Source organism: Cornus florida, unplaced genomic scaffold (genome assembly GCF_030987335.1).
Source record: "Cornus florida cultivar Cherokee Brave unplaced genomic scaffold, ASM3098733v1 CherokeeBrave_3.0.0_Hap2_Chr09, whole genome shotgun sequence".
NCBI lineage: Eukaryota > Viridiplantae > Streptophyta > Magnoliopsida > Cornales > Cornaceae > Cornus > Cornus florida.
The window spans coordinates 2,877,236-2,893,173 of record NW_026775579.1 but is presented as its reverse complement, the minus strand read 5'-3'; the positions used below and the strand labels follow the sequence as shown (position 1 = coordinate 2,893,173).

Genomic DNA, 15,938 nt, shown 5'->3' with positions numbered 1-15,938 from the left:
CACATTAATAAGTTGTTATTATCAAAGTTACCCAAATCCCATTGGGTTGAAAGTTGAAACCTTCGAGTTAACAGTCTACACTGTCTCTGTGGTTTGTATGTTTAACTTTCTACTTGATCAGTCAACCTGCATTTACATTCTTTTCATCTTTTTGAATGTGCATGCTATTAAAACTAGTAGTCTCTGGAGTCATGTTCTATGGCACAGATGGCTTTCTTAAAATTTGTTTTTTTTTTTCTTATACATTTTTAGTTCATTTGGTTTTTTCTATTCTTTCAAGGCCATTTTTTCCCTCCTCACCATGATTTGTAAAATTTGCAGCTTTCTACTTTATGGGAATTCAACAGAATGAGTATGTTAAATCTTGTTGCAAGCCTTGTCAAGGTAATTCATAAAGTGCTTATTTATCATGTGTCTTTCTGTTTTGTTTTAAATTGGCTCTTGAAGTTTCCTTTTTCAACTGCCGTTTCTTTATAGATGTGAGTTTTTTTATTCAAGTTTCTATTTTTATCATGATATTTCAAGTGTAGTAATAGTTTCACGTATCTATGGGGATTGGGGAAAAGAACAGATTAGAGCTTTGAGCTTTAGCATGTCTATATATTGCCCTAAAAAATCTAATTTACTGGTGAAGAACCATATTTGTTGCCCCAATCTGTAATTTCAGAAGGCCCGTTAGGAACTCACATTACATGACTAATGAGCATGAGATGATGCAGTAGTGAAAGCTAGGGCTGTCAACAATAAGAACGCCAATTCCATTTTTAGAGCAGTCACTTTACCCAAATAATTTTAGAAGTTAGGCCTGTATCTAGTCCACCCCTATCATCGGCCTGTATTTGCTTGACTCAGGTAATGGCTTCAATATGAAATTGATAGCGTTATGATATAGCACAGAAGGTGTATTCATTTTTGGCTGCCAATTAAATGCTGATTTTCCTATGGAGGTCCTAAAAATTGGTTAGGATCGTCAAATTTCACTTTAGTCACTAACCCCAATGACTTCACATTAGCAGTAACAAATAGGAAAAAGAGATTAGTAAATCTTATTTATTTATTTATTTATTATTATTATTATTATTATTATTATTATTTTCCTGAATGAGTTTGATTTTATTGATACAAAAATAAAGTACAAGACAACAGCCAAAAGGCTAAGGCGGACGAAAACTAACTAGGGCATATCCTAGTACAAAGAACAAAAAAGCACAATCAGAAACTGAATCTTGATCAGCCCACAGACAGGCCTATGGCTTGACAGCCTCCAAAACAAGCTTCAATAGCAATCTGATGAGGTGATCTTCTAGTTCCTCCATGCAATCTATTATTTCTCACAGTCCAAAGACTCCAAATGATAGTTCAAAAGAAGCATTTAGAGAGTTTGGACTTCATATGATCTGTGGAATACAAAGCCTTAGACCAACTCATTACTTGCTCCAGATAATACTGCTGCAGTAAACCAACCCAGTAACAAATATCAGCAACCAAGTACCAAACTGTCTTAGCCAATTCACAAGACCAGAATAGTTGATAATTACAATCCTCATCTCTATAACAATTATGACATGTGGGAACCAAAACCATCCCTCTTCCTCAAGAGAGGGATGAGCATTATGCAATATTAACATAATAGGTGTGGCCACTGTTGCAAAGCATAAAACGGAAGTGAAGAAATAAATAAAACAAGTAAAACAAACATATATTACGTGGTTCAGCCTCTAGGGCCTACATCCAAATCACAAAGAGCCCAAAGGGCTACATTACTTTTATAATACTCTCTCAAATTATATACAATACAATGGTGGAAGCTCCTTTATACAGGAGAAGTAATTATGAGAATGGAAAGAATTAGAAAATAGGAAACGAGGAGGATTTTTCTCCACTGATTTCTCTAGTAACACCAAATCTTCAATAATAGGAAACAACATCAATTACTGAAAGATTTTCCTCCACTGATTCCTCCATTAAATCTTCAATACTCCCCTTCAAGTTGGAGCATGAATGTCCAACTTGCCATTGAGATGACGGGTAACAACAACTGTGAATGATGAAGAGAGAAGAGAGAAGATAAAGACAATGCTGCCAAATACACCGGCAGCCTAAATAAGTCAACAAAAATTGCCAGAGACACGGCAAAGGCGAGGACAATGCTACCGAACACACCGGCGGGCCAAATAAGTCGATAAAAACTGCCGGAGACACGGCTAAGGCGACGAACATTACTGTTGAACAAACCGGCAGCCCAAACAAGTCACAAATAGCACCGAGAAACCCTTAGCAACATTTCATATGCTAAAGGAATACCCTAAAATAGGAGTCTGAACCTAGGAAGAGAAATTAGGCTCTGAGACCATGTTGTAAAGCATAAAACGGAAGCAAAGAGATAAATAAAACAAGTAAAACACAGATATTACGTGGTTCAGCTACTAGGGCCTACATCCACAACACACAAAGCCCAAAGGGTTACATCACTTTTATTATACTCTCTCAAATCATATACAATACAATGGTGGAAACTCCTTTATATAGGAGAAGAAATTATGAGAATGGAAAGAATTAGAAAATAGGAAACGAGGAGGATTTTTCTCCACTGATTCCTTCAGTAACACCAAATCTTCAATAATAGGAAACAACATCAATTACTGAAAGATTTTCCTCCACTGATTCCTCCATTAAATCTTCAATAGCCACTCTAGGTATGCACCTTCTCCAAGCAAGGTCATAATACCAAACAACCTTATTCCCCTGAATTCTACACTGGTTTAAAATTGAACTTGCCATGTTTCCAAACAATTATCTCATTAGCTTCATGCCAAACAAAATTCTGAAGATGCTATTGGATTTTGTGGATAACTTGAAATTATAGTGGTTGTTTTTGGCGCCTTGTGCATTCCTTTTGGGAGCGCTCCCCTCTTGTGTGCCTTCTATTAAATTTTATTTACTTATCAAAAAAAAAAAAAAAAAAAAAAAACTCGGATACTGCAGAATTTCAATAGGCCAATCTTCAAGAATGGTCCACTGATTGTCTTCCAATAAAGCAGATACCTTATCATCCCTCTACAGATGAGAACCACCAAGTCTTCTGTGACCATACAATGGGCCTATTTGGGGGAGCTTCCAGAAGCCTCCAAACGGACTTCCAAGCCCAAAAAGGCATTCCTACATAAAATCGGGTGTTTGTTGGCATTTATGAAATGGACTTCTAATGGAAGTGGAAGTCCTCAAAAGTGCATTAGGCTAAAGCTCCAAAAACTTGCTTTCAAAATTGGCTTCTGGGAAAGTTTAGAATATGGTTAAGTGGAATATAATTACAATGCAATTTTGTCCCTATATAGTGATTACATTGCCTATATTAAACTTCGTTTATTATTCTATTACAACCTTTCTTTTTCTCCTACCATACAACACACTACTGCCAGTCCCACTTCTCTATCCGTTTTAGATCCCCATATTTGCCATGGATTCTGTTGACCTGAAAAATAAGAACTCCATGATCGATATTAGTTTTTTTCTTGGGTTCTATTCGGCTTATTTTTTCCTTCTCCAATCAATATGCTGATTAGAGGAATATGTGGGTAGGGTTCAAAATTGTCAGGCGTGTGTTGGGCTTGGTCCATACGGATACAATTATAGATGTGTGTGTGTGTGTATATATATATATATGGGTAGGGTTTGAAATTGTCTATATATATATATGGGTAGGGTTTGGAATTGTCAGGCGTGTGTCATGCTTATTTTTTCCTTCTCCAATGGACGAAGCCGAAAAGGGGCCGGAAGAGCGTAAGGAACCCAAAAAATCAATAATCTCCTCTATAAATGTACAATCTTTCCCCATAACCCAACAAAAAAGAGAGCTAACGATAAGAAATTTTAAAGCCCCAATAGAAGATTCCTCTCCGTCAAAGGATCTTCTATTCCGCTCCTTCCAAATGCACACTAACTGCGAAAGGGTGCCATCCTCCAAAAATCATAGGTATGGGATCCCACATGACATCCTCTCCATGCAACAATGAAGCCTCTATAAGACTTGGGCATAACCCACTGAACACTAAACAAGCCAAAGATAAGGCTTCAACACTCATGAGTCACGGGGCAATGCAAAAGGAGGTGATCAACGAACTCTCCATCCCTCTTGCACATGCAGCACCAATTGACAGTGACCTGTCTTCTCCGTCTCATGTTATCAAGCATCAAGATCTTGCCCCAAACTGCTGTCTAAACAAAGAAGACCACTTTAAGAGGGGCCTTCGAGCGCCAAACCGCCTTCCAAGGGAAATAACAAAATAGAGAACGAACACCAAACCTCCCCTGAGAAGAGGGCACCCAAATAAGAGAATCTGGTCCTCTGCCATCTAGCTCCTTTCTATACAGAAGCTCCAGAAAACCAAAGATATCATCCAATTCCCAATCTTGAAAATGACGCCGAAAGTGTATATCCCAATTAATCCTCCCTTTATCAAGGCGATAACGCTCACCTACCAAGGCGTGTTTGGCAACGGCAATCCTGAAAAGCCTGGGAAAAGAAGAAGCCAAGGAACGGTCACCACACCATAAATCCTCCCAAAATCGGGTATCCCTGGCATCCCGAACTTTGAATGTTATGTGTTTAGACTTTAGAGAATTCATTCCAACCATTTCGAATAAACTTCCAAACACCAACACCTCCTGCTGATCTAAGCACACGAGCTCCAACCGCCTCTCTCCTCACCAAAGCGGCATAAGATAACTCTCCTCCATAGTCTGTGACGCGCAACTCCAAATCTCCATAGCCACTTGCTAAGAAGAGCCTTATTGACGGACCTCATACCTTCCCTAAGAAGAAAGCATCCAAAGTAAATCGTCATTGCCTCTGCCTTCCACTTCCTGTCTATACAGAAGATCCAATAGGCCACACACCTCGTCCACCTCCCAATCCTAAAAAGAATGCCAAAACCGCACATCCCACGTGAGCCTACCACTATCAAGCTGGTAATAGTCGGCCACTTGGGCTTGTCTATCAACAACAATCTTGAATAGTCTGGGAAAAGAACAAGACAACGGGCAATCACCACACCATAGATCCTCCCAGAACCGAACCCCTCTTCCATCCCGAGCTTTGAATCTATTGTGTTTAGAAAATTCATCCCATCCCTTCCGAATAAATTCTGATTCCAGAGGACCACCCACGTCTCTCCTCCCCCAAAAGGGCATGAAATAACCCTCCTCCAAAGACGATGTCGTTCAAATTTTATTGAATAAATTTCTTAGCCATTCTATTCCAATCTTTTCTAAGGTTCTTCATGCCTCTATTACACGTTTTCAAGTCCTACTGTTTTGTTATTACTGATCTTTTTAAATTCATCGTCTATTTTTCTTTATTGATTCTACTTATTATTCTTACATTAGGTTCATTACTTGCCATTTCTTCTCTAATATATTCCTTGTTTCATAGTTGGAAGTTTTTTATTTTTATTTTTTATCTACGTAATATATAAATTCCTTAACTTATATATTTTGGTCTCTGTCTTTAATACATCTAATTTGATCCGTGTCTCTAGTTAACCTTTTCACCCGCTTTTTGCAACTTGTAAATAACCTATTCTCCCCCCTTTTTTTTTTCTTTTTTTTTTTTGTGTTTATTTTTAATATAAAATATTTCATGCATTTTAAATTTGGATGCAGTTTAACAGGGAATAGAAATCCAATATTTCTATACTATGCCATCTCAAATGCTTCAGTAGAGCTTGGTTTTACAGAGTATGAAATCATTGATTAATATGACTTTATAATTATATAGACAGGAATACATGGAAGGATCTTTTCATCAGATTGTGGAAAGCCATTGCCTGCCTTTATTTCGGTCAAGGGAATAAATTACACGGTATGTTTGCCTCTAGAATCTATTTTTCTTAGATTTCTTTTCCTTTAAAATGAATTTTTTTAATATGTATGTATATGCGTATAGTACATGACTTCCTTTCAGTGTTACCGTAAGTCAACTGTGTCCCATGAGGGTGACATCTATGAATTTGTTAAAAAGTACAGCCTTTTAAAATTTGTAGCAGGTTCATGGCTGTTTCAAGTTGTCGATTCGTAGCTCACAAGCAGAATTTAGTGGTGTGATATTTTCTTGTTTGATGGGGTTGGATTTTGGCACTGTTTTGTTGGAAAAGTGAATATGTTGTATGCTAAAATCCTACTTGATTTATTGCTGATAAATTATCTAACTAAAGAACTTAAAATATCACTCTTATATTTTCTAATATTCGGAAGACTATGATGATGATGATCATCTGGGTGCTATTGAGGGGGTCATCAGTTGAGGTTTTTGCCTGAAATATATATATATATTTCTATATAATTGTGGAGCAAAATCCTCCACCAATCATGGTGATCCGGTCAATTTTCTTCCAACTATAAATATTTCTATATAATGGTGGAGAAAAATCCTCCACCAGCCACGGTGCCTCCTTTGACTATTGTGCACCTTCCATATTTTCTTATTTTTACCGTGCCTATATATAGGCATTTTGTACTCAAGCAAAATACATCTGAATAATAGAAATGCAGCCCTTAGTGGCTCTTTGTCCATGTATGTAGGCTTTAGTGTCGCACTATGTATATGTCTATGTTCTCATCTTTTTGTCTTCCCTTTTCCCATTTGCATTTCTTATTTTTCGCATCCAAATTTAACATGGTATTTGGCAGCTTTTGTTGACTTGTTTGGATTGTCGGTGTGTTCGGTAGCATTGTTCTTCGTCTTCTTTCTTCATCATTCACGCTTACACGAAGAACAATGCTACCAAACACACCGGCAACCCAAACAAGTCAACAAAAACTTGCCGGAGACACGGCAAAGACGAGGACAATGCTACTGAACACACCGGCAGCCCAAACAAGTCAATAAAAACTGTCGGAGACACGGGAAAGACGAACACAATGCTACCGAACACACCAGCAGCCCAAACATGTATATGCCTGTGTTCTCCATCTTTCTGTCTTCCCTTTTCCTATTTGTATTTCTTATTTCCGCGTCCAAATTTAACAGTTTTCATCTTCCAAATTTTTGTTTCATGCTTTTTATACATTGTGGTTTCATTAGTATATGATGCATTTAATTGATCATTTACGTATTGAAGGATCTTATACAATGATAGATCTACTAGATGTTTGCAAGTTTGAAAACATCTTTCTTTATTAATTCTTTGTTCCTTTTTTCTCCCTGGGGGCTAACTATCAACAGGCCACCTTGTTGGATGAATGAAAAATGATTTGATGTCCGGGAAAATTTTATGAAACATTTATTCGTTTCAATTTTTATTGATCAAAGAGTTTCTAGAAATGATAGTACAAGGACCAAAATCCTAGGCTCTACTAGAGAGTTGATGCATGGTCCGCAACCTAGACCTAGACCTAGAGGAGGGTTGAATAGGTCTTGTAGGCTCAACTAGCCAACTTTAATTACTTTTAAAATTTTAAGCAAATTAGCATTAGATTAAATCTAAATTAGACAATATACTAAAAATTAGACAATCTACTACTAGGATGCAAATGCAATTGATGAGTTCGGGCTGGGAGGACTTTAAGTTATACATATAGAAATTATTTATTTATTTTTCCTAAAGGGATGCATATATTTATGAATTTTTAATTTATCAAACTTAACAAACTAAAAAAATTCTCATTACTTAATGACCAATAATTGTGCATTTATGCTTTGTTAGAAATTAATGTAAAAACTATGTGCACAAAATAAATAAACTTGACATAAATATAAAGAAGTTCAAAACAAAAAAGATTTAAACATCGTGCTTTTAACATATTTGCTAATAAGTTTCATCTTTTCTTTCTTTTCATGAATGCTTTCACTCTCTTGTGAGGGCTATTTCCCAAGACTTTTAATTGATTTTCCTATTGACTATTTTTGTCTTGGTAGCACCAAACCAATTTAATAGATAGTCATTTTCATGAAAAATTGCAGTACTTTTCATTTCTTGATATTATTTCACAAATATTTTTGTGTATTTTTAATAATTTCAATAGTACGTCAAATCAAAAATTAAAAATAAATAAAGGAACTTTTACTTCAAACTACTTGAATTCTTGTGATCATTAACAATAAATATTAAAATTGTGTTCCAATTTTGATTTATCTGATTTAATAATCAACATGATCTTCAATAATCAAGCTCAATGCATGATTAACCAACTAAAAAATAAAAATAAAGAAGCTAAATGATAAATGCATATACAATCACACGGTCTTAACATTTTCAGTTAGTAATTTTGACACTTTATCTTGTGTCAAAATATTTTTCAATATTTTTAAATATTTTTTCAAAAATATTTTTCAATATTTTTCTTTTCCTTTGACAACAAATTCTTTTTGTGACTCTTTTTCCTTTTTCCTCTTGTTTCGATGAACCTTTTCTCTTCTTTGGATTCTTACCTTTATTTTAACTAAGCCCTAATTCTTTTTTCTAACAAAATCCTGATCCTCTATTTTTTTTTTTTTTTTTCTTAACCCTCTTTCAATCATTCTTTCTTTCTCCCAGTGAAGCACAATATATATATATATATATATATATATATATATATATATATATATATATATTTTTCATTATTATGTTGATAAAAAATAAAAATATTTTTAATTTTTTGAAGTACAACATCATATATATTTTTAAATATTATTCGTCGCGTCCCCACCTTGTCCTTGTCTTAATTTTTTAGGATTTTCTGTGTCATCATGCCCTTGTTATGTCATATCCGTGTTCCGTATCCATTTCCGGCTTCTATGTTTTAAGCATTCTTATCCTGTCTTTTTATATAATTCTCACATCCATATATATATTTATAACCCTAGTTTTAGCAATATATACTGATATAGTATGAACCTAGATGGAATATCCCAATATATTTTTGTATGTAAGTAGTTAAATTGATAGATCAATGCTTTACTAAACTCTTCCACATTGCATGAAGACACTGGCATTTCAATTAATTGTTGTTGTATAGTATTGTATGAGCTGTCACACGTGTACAGTTAGATTACATTGTCTACTAGGGTTTGCTAGTATTTTTTGTATTCTGTAGCCGCCTTCACCTACCCCTAATTACCATATATAGCATTACCATATATAGGGTTTGCTTGTTCTCCACTCACCTACTCCTATAGCTTCTCCTATATAAACACCATTGTATTATTGTATTACTCACTTAATAAGATATACATTTTTCATATATTCTCTCTCTCTCTCTCTCTCTCTCTCAACATGGTATCTCAGACTCCGATCTTGATTCCATCTTGGCTTTCTCTCGGCAATCTCTTCTCAACAATCTCTCCTCGGTGGTCTCCGTTCTTGTCTTGGCAATCACTCTCGGATCCCTCCTCAGCTCTCTCCTCGGCAATTTCTCTCATGTTCATCTCGGCTTGATCTTGGTTCTCTCATCTCGGCTCCCTCTTGCTACTATATCTCATTTGTTCGGCAACCCTCATTGTGGATAAAAAGGACTCTCATCTTCTTAGGTCAAGCACCAACACCAAACTGAAAGGCTCGAACTACCTTCAATGGTTTCGAGCCATAGAGCTGTTTTTACTGGCTCGAGGAAAACTGTCCTATCTTCAATCAACCAAACCCACAACTGATGAAAAGATTATTGAGGCTTGGGGGAAAAAAGATGCTCAGACTTGGTTATGGAATATCTTGGAGCCTGAGATCTTCAACAACGTGTCATTCCTAGAATCTGCCAAAGACATCTCAGAAAATATCAAGGACATGTATTCTTCAGAAAATAATATTTCTTGTATTTATTAATTATATTAGGACATTTTTAATTTCCAGCACGAAGATTGTTCTGTTGAAGATTATTACTCATAACTAAAGGTTATGTGGGAAGAATTGAATGTCTACCAACCATTGACTGTAGACGTAGAACAACAGAAACCACACAAGGAGGTGTTTCAAGTGGCAAATTTTAATCTGGACTTAAACTCGAACTTGCTCCGATCTTTTCTCAGATTTTGTCTGGCAGGGAGATACCCATAACTAGTGAGACTTTTGCTCGAGTTTGAAGAGCATCTATTTATGCCCTTGTGATTGAGAAGGAAAGCCACTCTGTTCTTGTTGTTCCTATTGGGCGACATAATACTTTTCATGGAGGACGAGGGGGCAAAGGTCCTTCCAACCCAGGCCATGGTACTCGTGGCGGTTGAGGGGGTCGCGGCAGCAAGAAGTGTATTCATTGTGGCTGAAACAGTCATTATTTTGACTTTTGCTGCCCTTCATGGCAAGCCAATTTGGGCTAATTAGGCTTCGGTTCAAGAGGAGACTACTCCCACTCCTACGAATGAACAAGTAGTTTTCTCCAAAGCCGAGTATGATTCTCTGGTAAAGCGTGAGCATGTAAATCAACCCTCCTCCATTGCTACTATTGTTACTTCAGGTAATACCTATCTCCATTCTTCATCTTCTGCACCTTGGGTCATCGATTTAGGGGCATCTGATCACATGACAAGTAACCCATCTCCTCTTTCTAATATTTCTCATGTTTTCTCACCATCGGTTGTTACCATAGCGAATGGTGCCAAATCACATGTTCATGGAATTGATACCTTCCGCACTTCGGGTCTTACTTTTTCATCAGTTTTATATATTCCTTAATTTTCATTCAATTTATTGTCAGTTCGCAAAATCATATTAGATTTAAATTGCTTAGTTATTTTTTTCCCTTCTCGTTGTGCTTTCAGGATCTAAGTCGAAGCAGACGATTTGTGGGGGGGTTTAACAAGGATGGTCTTTATTACTTCCAGCCGACTCCTACTCCGAAAGCTCTACATTCCACCTCCTCAACTCATCAGTGGCATTGCCGCTTTGGACTTCCCTCTTCAAAAATTCTTCGAGTCTTGGTCCCTTCTTTATTTGATTTTTCTAAGTTTAATTGTACTACTTGCGAACTCGGTAAACATCGAGCTACATTTAAGTCTCGTTTTGATAATATGAGTATGAAACTTTTTGAGTTAGTACATTCGAATGTTTGGAGGCCAACTCGTACCACTTGTTTATTTGGTGCTCATTATTTTGTGTCATTTATTTATTAACTTGGGTTTATATTCTTTAAGATAGATGTCAAGTGTTCTCTATTTTTTAATCCTTTTATGTCTAAATTCAAAATTAGTTTGATGCAAAATTACTTGTTCTTAGAACTCACAATGCCCTTGAATATAAAGTTAATATTTTTCAAAAGTTTCTTGAGTTGAGAGGCATTATCCATCTAACATCTTGTTTTGATACTCCTAGAAGGCTCATGCCTTAATAATTCAAATATATGTTCCAAAACATTTTTGGGCAGATACAGTTTTGGTTGTTGCTTATCTTTTAAACTGCATGCCTTCTAGGGTCCTCCGAGGAAAATCAGCCTTCCAAATGATGTTTTCTAATGAAGTCCCTTTTTCCATTCCTCCAAAGGTGTTGGGTGTGTCGACTTTGTTCATAATCTAAGCTTAGGATAAGACAAACGTGATCCTTCTGCCCACAAATGTATTTTCTTAGGTTATTCTCGCACTCAAAAGGGATATGAATGTTAGAGTTCAACTCTTCATAAACAATTTGTGTGTGCAAATATAACTTTCTTTGAGGATTTTCCTTATTATTCCCAGGAAGGCAGTTGTTTGGAGACTTTGTTCTTTATGAGTATGTTCTTCCAACTCCAGTTTTTTATTCTGACATCCCACCAGCTTTTTGCGTCTATGCTCGCCTCTGGAAAAGAGTAGTTAATCATGTTCCAACGATTGAAGTAGTAAACCCAGCCTTGCCACTTTCATGAGTCGCTTCAAAGCCTGGAGACTCTTCTATCTCTCAGGACTCTGATCTTGATCTACCTATTGTTGTTCGGAAAGGTAAAAGGTCTTGTACCAATCACCCTATCTCTAGTTTTGTATCATATAATAAATTGTCCTCCTCCTTCTAAGTTTTTTTCTTTGTCTTTATCCTCTATTGCTCTTCTTAAGTCTTATAGGGAGGCACTTTCTCATCCAGGGTGGAGAAAAGCTATAGAAGATAAAATAAACGCTTTAAAATTGAATCATACTTGAAACCTTGTTCCCTAGGTTGGGAACAAGGTCTATTTGGCTCTGGGTTTGAGTCCGCCGCACCGCTCGCGCGGGGGGGGGGGGGGGGATTGTTTGTCATCTCAAGTCTATGGCCTGAAACAGTCCTCTCGTGCATGGTTTGATAAGTTTAGTAAAGCAGTAGCCAGGCTGATCACTCTCTCTTTTCTAAGAAAACAAAACGTGGTATTGTGATTCTTGTGATGTATGTAGATGATATCGTTATCACCGGTAATGACAAAGATGGAATACAAGTTTTCCTCCATCACTTGAGTTCTAGCTTCCTTACTAAGGATTTGGGCAAACTTCGGTATTTTCTATGAATTGAGGTGGCTCGGTCGAAGTAAGGCATTAGTTTCTCTCAGCGGAAGTATGCTCTTGATCTCTTACGGGAAACTGGATATCTTGGTTAGAAACATGTAGTTACACCTATGGAGACTAATGTAAAACTTAAGGTGCATGATAGTGACCCACTCGATGATCCAGAGATGTATCAGAGACTTGTAAGTTAACTAATATACCTCACAATCACTTATTTAGGCATCTCTTTTGTAGTCAGTGTTGTGAGCCATTTCATGACTAATCCTCAGGTACCCAATAGGGAGGCAGTTGTATGCATTTGGAAGTATCTCAAGGGTGCTCCGGTATGTGGTTTGCTTTATCGATCTTCTGGACATATTTGGATTGAGGCACACACAGACGCATATTGGGCCGGTTCTCCTTCTAATTGACAGTCCACCACAAGATACTGCACTTCATAGGAGAAAATCTAATAACTTGGAGGAGTAAGAAATAGCCAGTTGTGGCTCATTCCAACGCTGAAGCGGAGTGTTGTGCCATGGTGCACATTGCCTATGAACTTACTTGGTTGAAGACTCTTTTTCCATGAACTTGGGATTTCAGTCCAATACCTAATTCCTCTCCATTGTGACATATGTTACCTTGACTTGTCTGTTCAGGCGAGAGTGTCCGTGTCGACACAACATAACACGGACACGGGATATGTGTTGGACTCTCCATCTTCTCTGTCGGACACGGCTGCTTAGTCTTCATCTGTTTAAGCACCTCAAGGTATGGTTATGGTGGTCTAGTTATGACTAGGTCGAAATAGGGTTTAGAAAGGAAAGGTTGAAGATGACTTGGTATCAGCGCCCCCATCTTTCTGCATTGAATCTTCACCGCTTGTACCTTTCTTTGTTTTTCTGTTCTTTTTGTCTGACATGGTACACGTGGGTGGGCTGCAACTCACATAAGTTTGTAATAAATAATGGGTTACAGCCTTACAGCTATAACCCACTAAAAATAGTTATTACCATTGTTTATTACTCGTATATGTTGTAACTCATGTGGCCCACTGCTTTAAACTGTTTATTACAAATAATATAATATTATATAAACTTATAATATGTTGGTTATAGTTGTAACCCATTATCTATATATATTACAGTATATATACTACTACTATTACTTTGTAAAGGATTTCAAATTTTTTTAACCTAGTTACTTGCAGAGTTAACTTACAAATTCAGTTTCTTTTCAAACTATGGAACAAGAACAAAGTATAATATGCATTTTAGCATTTTGAGAATACTTTGCATGCGGTGTCCAAGTGTCCGTGTCTGATTTTTGGACAATTTAAATCTGTGTCCCCGTGTCCGATAAGTTGATAGATAGATGGATCCGACCTCTAGATACGTACCCGTGTTCGACACCCGTAACCGAGTCTGGCTAACATAGATTGTGATAATAAGGCAACTATTCATATTGCTAGCAATCCAGTCTACCATGAGAGGACTAAAAACATTGAAGTAGATTGTCATTTCATTCGTTCTAAAGTTGACTCGAATGATACTGTTACACCTTTTGTTCCTACCGGCATACAGCTGGCAAACATCTTCACTAAGGCGCTTCCCAAGAACTCTATTGATTCCATATGTAGCAAGCTGGGAGTTATTGACATTTACTCTCCAGCTTGAGGGGGAGTGTTGTACAATATTGTATGAGTTGTCCCACGTGTACTGTTAAATTACATTGTATACTAGGGTTTACTAGTATTTTTTATATTCTGTAACCGCCTTCACCTACCCCTCATTCCCATAAATAGCATTACCATGTATAGGGTTTACTTGTTTTCCACTCATTTACTCCCGTAGCTTCTCATATATAAACGCCATTGTATTGTTGTATTCGCTCTATAAGATATGCGTTTTCATATATTCTCTCTCTCTCTCAACAATTACTAGTTTCTATAACATTTAATTGAAATATCCTAAATTTTTTATTTACAGATTAAAGCTAGTCAAGCATTCGCTGATTACCATCGTTTGCTTGCGCCAGGCGAGAGATATGAAGGTAATTAATTGATTTGACTGAGTCCTGACATTTTCCTTTCAAAGTACTGTTTTCTCTCATTTGTGCCTTCTGTGATGAAAGTTGATTTTTTTTTTTTTTTTCCCTGCTACCAGCTGACAATTACAGGGATCTACAGAAATTGACAATTCTATTGTGATCAACGTAGTTCTATATAGCCAATTTGTTTCATTCAGTTTTCTTTCTTTATTTTCTTTTCTAACATTGTAGGGTTGGATGCTCAATACGTAGATATGGGTATGGAATATGCAACCGACACTTTTGGTTGGACATGCACCTAAAAAACATGGATTTGGATCCTCTTCTGCGAGATCTCTCTATCGTATTTGACACCAAACGGATCTCTAACGTTAACGTTTTCTGTACAACTTTCATTTTAACAAGAGAGGAAAAGGTGCAGGTGTTCGTGATCCGAAAGGACTACTCCACTGTGAGATTAAATGACGTTCTCTCTTTAGGGTTTGTAGATGCTCTGGTCTTATGTGTCTAACAGTGGTGGTTCTTTTCACTTGGTGTACCATGGATTGAGGATCCTAGTTCGGATTAAATTTGATTTGGGGGAAATAAGTAATATAAATTTGGTAAACACCCAAATCTGTAATCTTATCTCAAGTACCAAATCAACCAAAATCTAGGGTTCTTTCAGTGAACGAAAGGGAAAGATTGAGAAGAGATCGAACAATAAAGAGTGGAAAATTTCAGGGAAAAAATAATCGAAGCATAAAATGAGAGAAATTTTCTATGAAATTTGCAGAGAAAAGGTCTTCGATTAACATTAGGAGTCTGATTTAGTTTTACAGAAAGCAGGAGAGAGATGCCGCTGGAGAGGATCCTGGTCCAAAAAGCATATCCAATGGTTCATTTTTTGTTATATTATTGCTTTGAAATGAGTGAAAGTAATATTAATATTTATTAGTGTCCATTTGTCCTCTTTGGAGATTTTACGCCTCTGATGTGCAAACACATATGCATACCCAACACACGTACTCGAGTCATGACATGCATAATCTTTATCAAAAGCATACATAGATGATGATGTAATATGTACTATACAAAAGCTTTATTGGATTGTTTGATATCCATAATATCGTTGTATCTTACAGTACATATGCAACATGAGAAACAATGCACAGGACACTTGTACGATGTATACTTCAAAAGATGAACGCAGCCACATGGATAATGTATGTAACTACATGCATACTTATGATTGCTTTCTTCAATATCTTTAAGTGAAATCAATTTTAGACTTCTTTTTTTGTTAGAAGTCTTATTATTCAAAGATATTTTAGAATTAAAGAGCATACCATCAATGTGCAGTTCCTAGAAAGCATAAGTTTCGACCTCTTTCTCCTTTATTTGAAGGCATAGAAAAATCATTTTAATGAAGGAAAAGCTATAAAAACCTGGAATTATTTAAATGGAATTTAGAACCTAGTGATGTGTTATCCCATAAAATAATCATAGCAATAAAATTCAA

At 36.5% G+C, this 15,938-nt stretch overlaps 1 protein-coding gene across 4 annotated transcripts in view; it reads left to right on the top strand.

Moving 5' to 3' along the window:
- LOC132273456 (carboxypeptidase SOL1) overlaps nt 1-15,938 on the top strand; it is a 115,004-nt gene that overhangs the window by 95,595 nt on the left and 3,471 nt on the right. For 3 of the 4 annotated variants that reach the window (XM_059774416.1, XM_059774414.1, XM_059774418.1), the window contains 3 exons: nt 322-384; nt 5,777-5,860; nt 14,377-14,440. In XM_059774416.1, the coding sequence (XP_059630399.1) occupies nt 322-384; nt 5,777-5,860; nt 14,377-14,440 (211 nt within the window). Of the gene's footprint in view, nt 1-321; nt 385-5,776; nt 5,861-14,376; nt 14,441-15,561; nt 15,643-15,938 lie in introns of all 4 variants that reach the window. The other variant, XM_059774417.1, reaches the window with a different exon arrangement.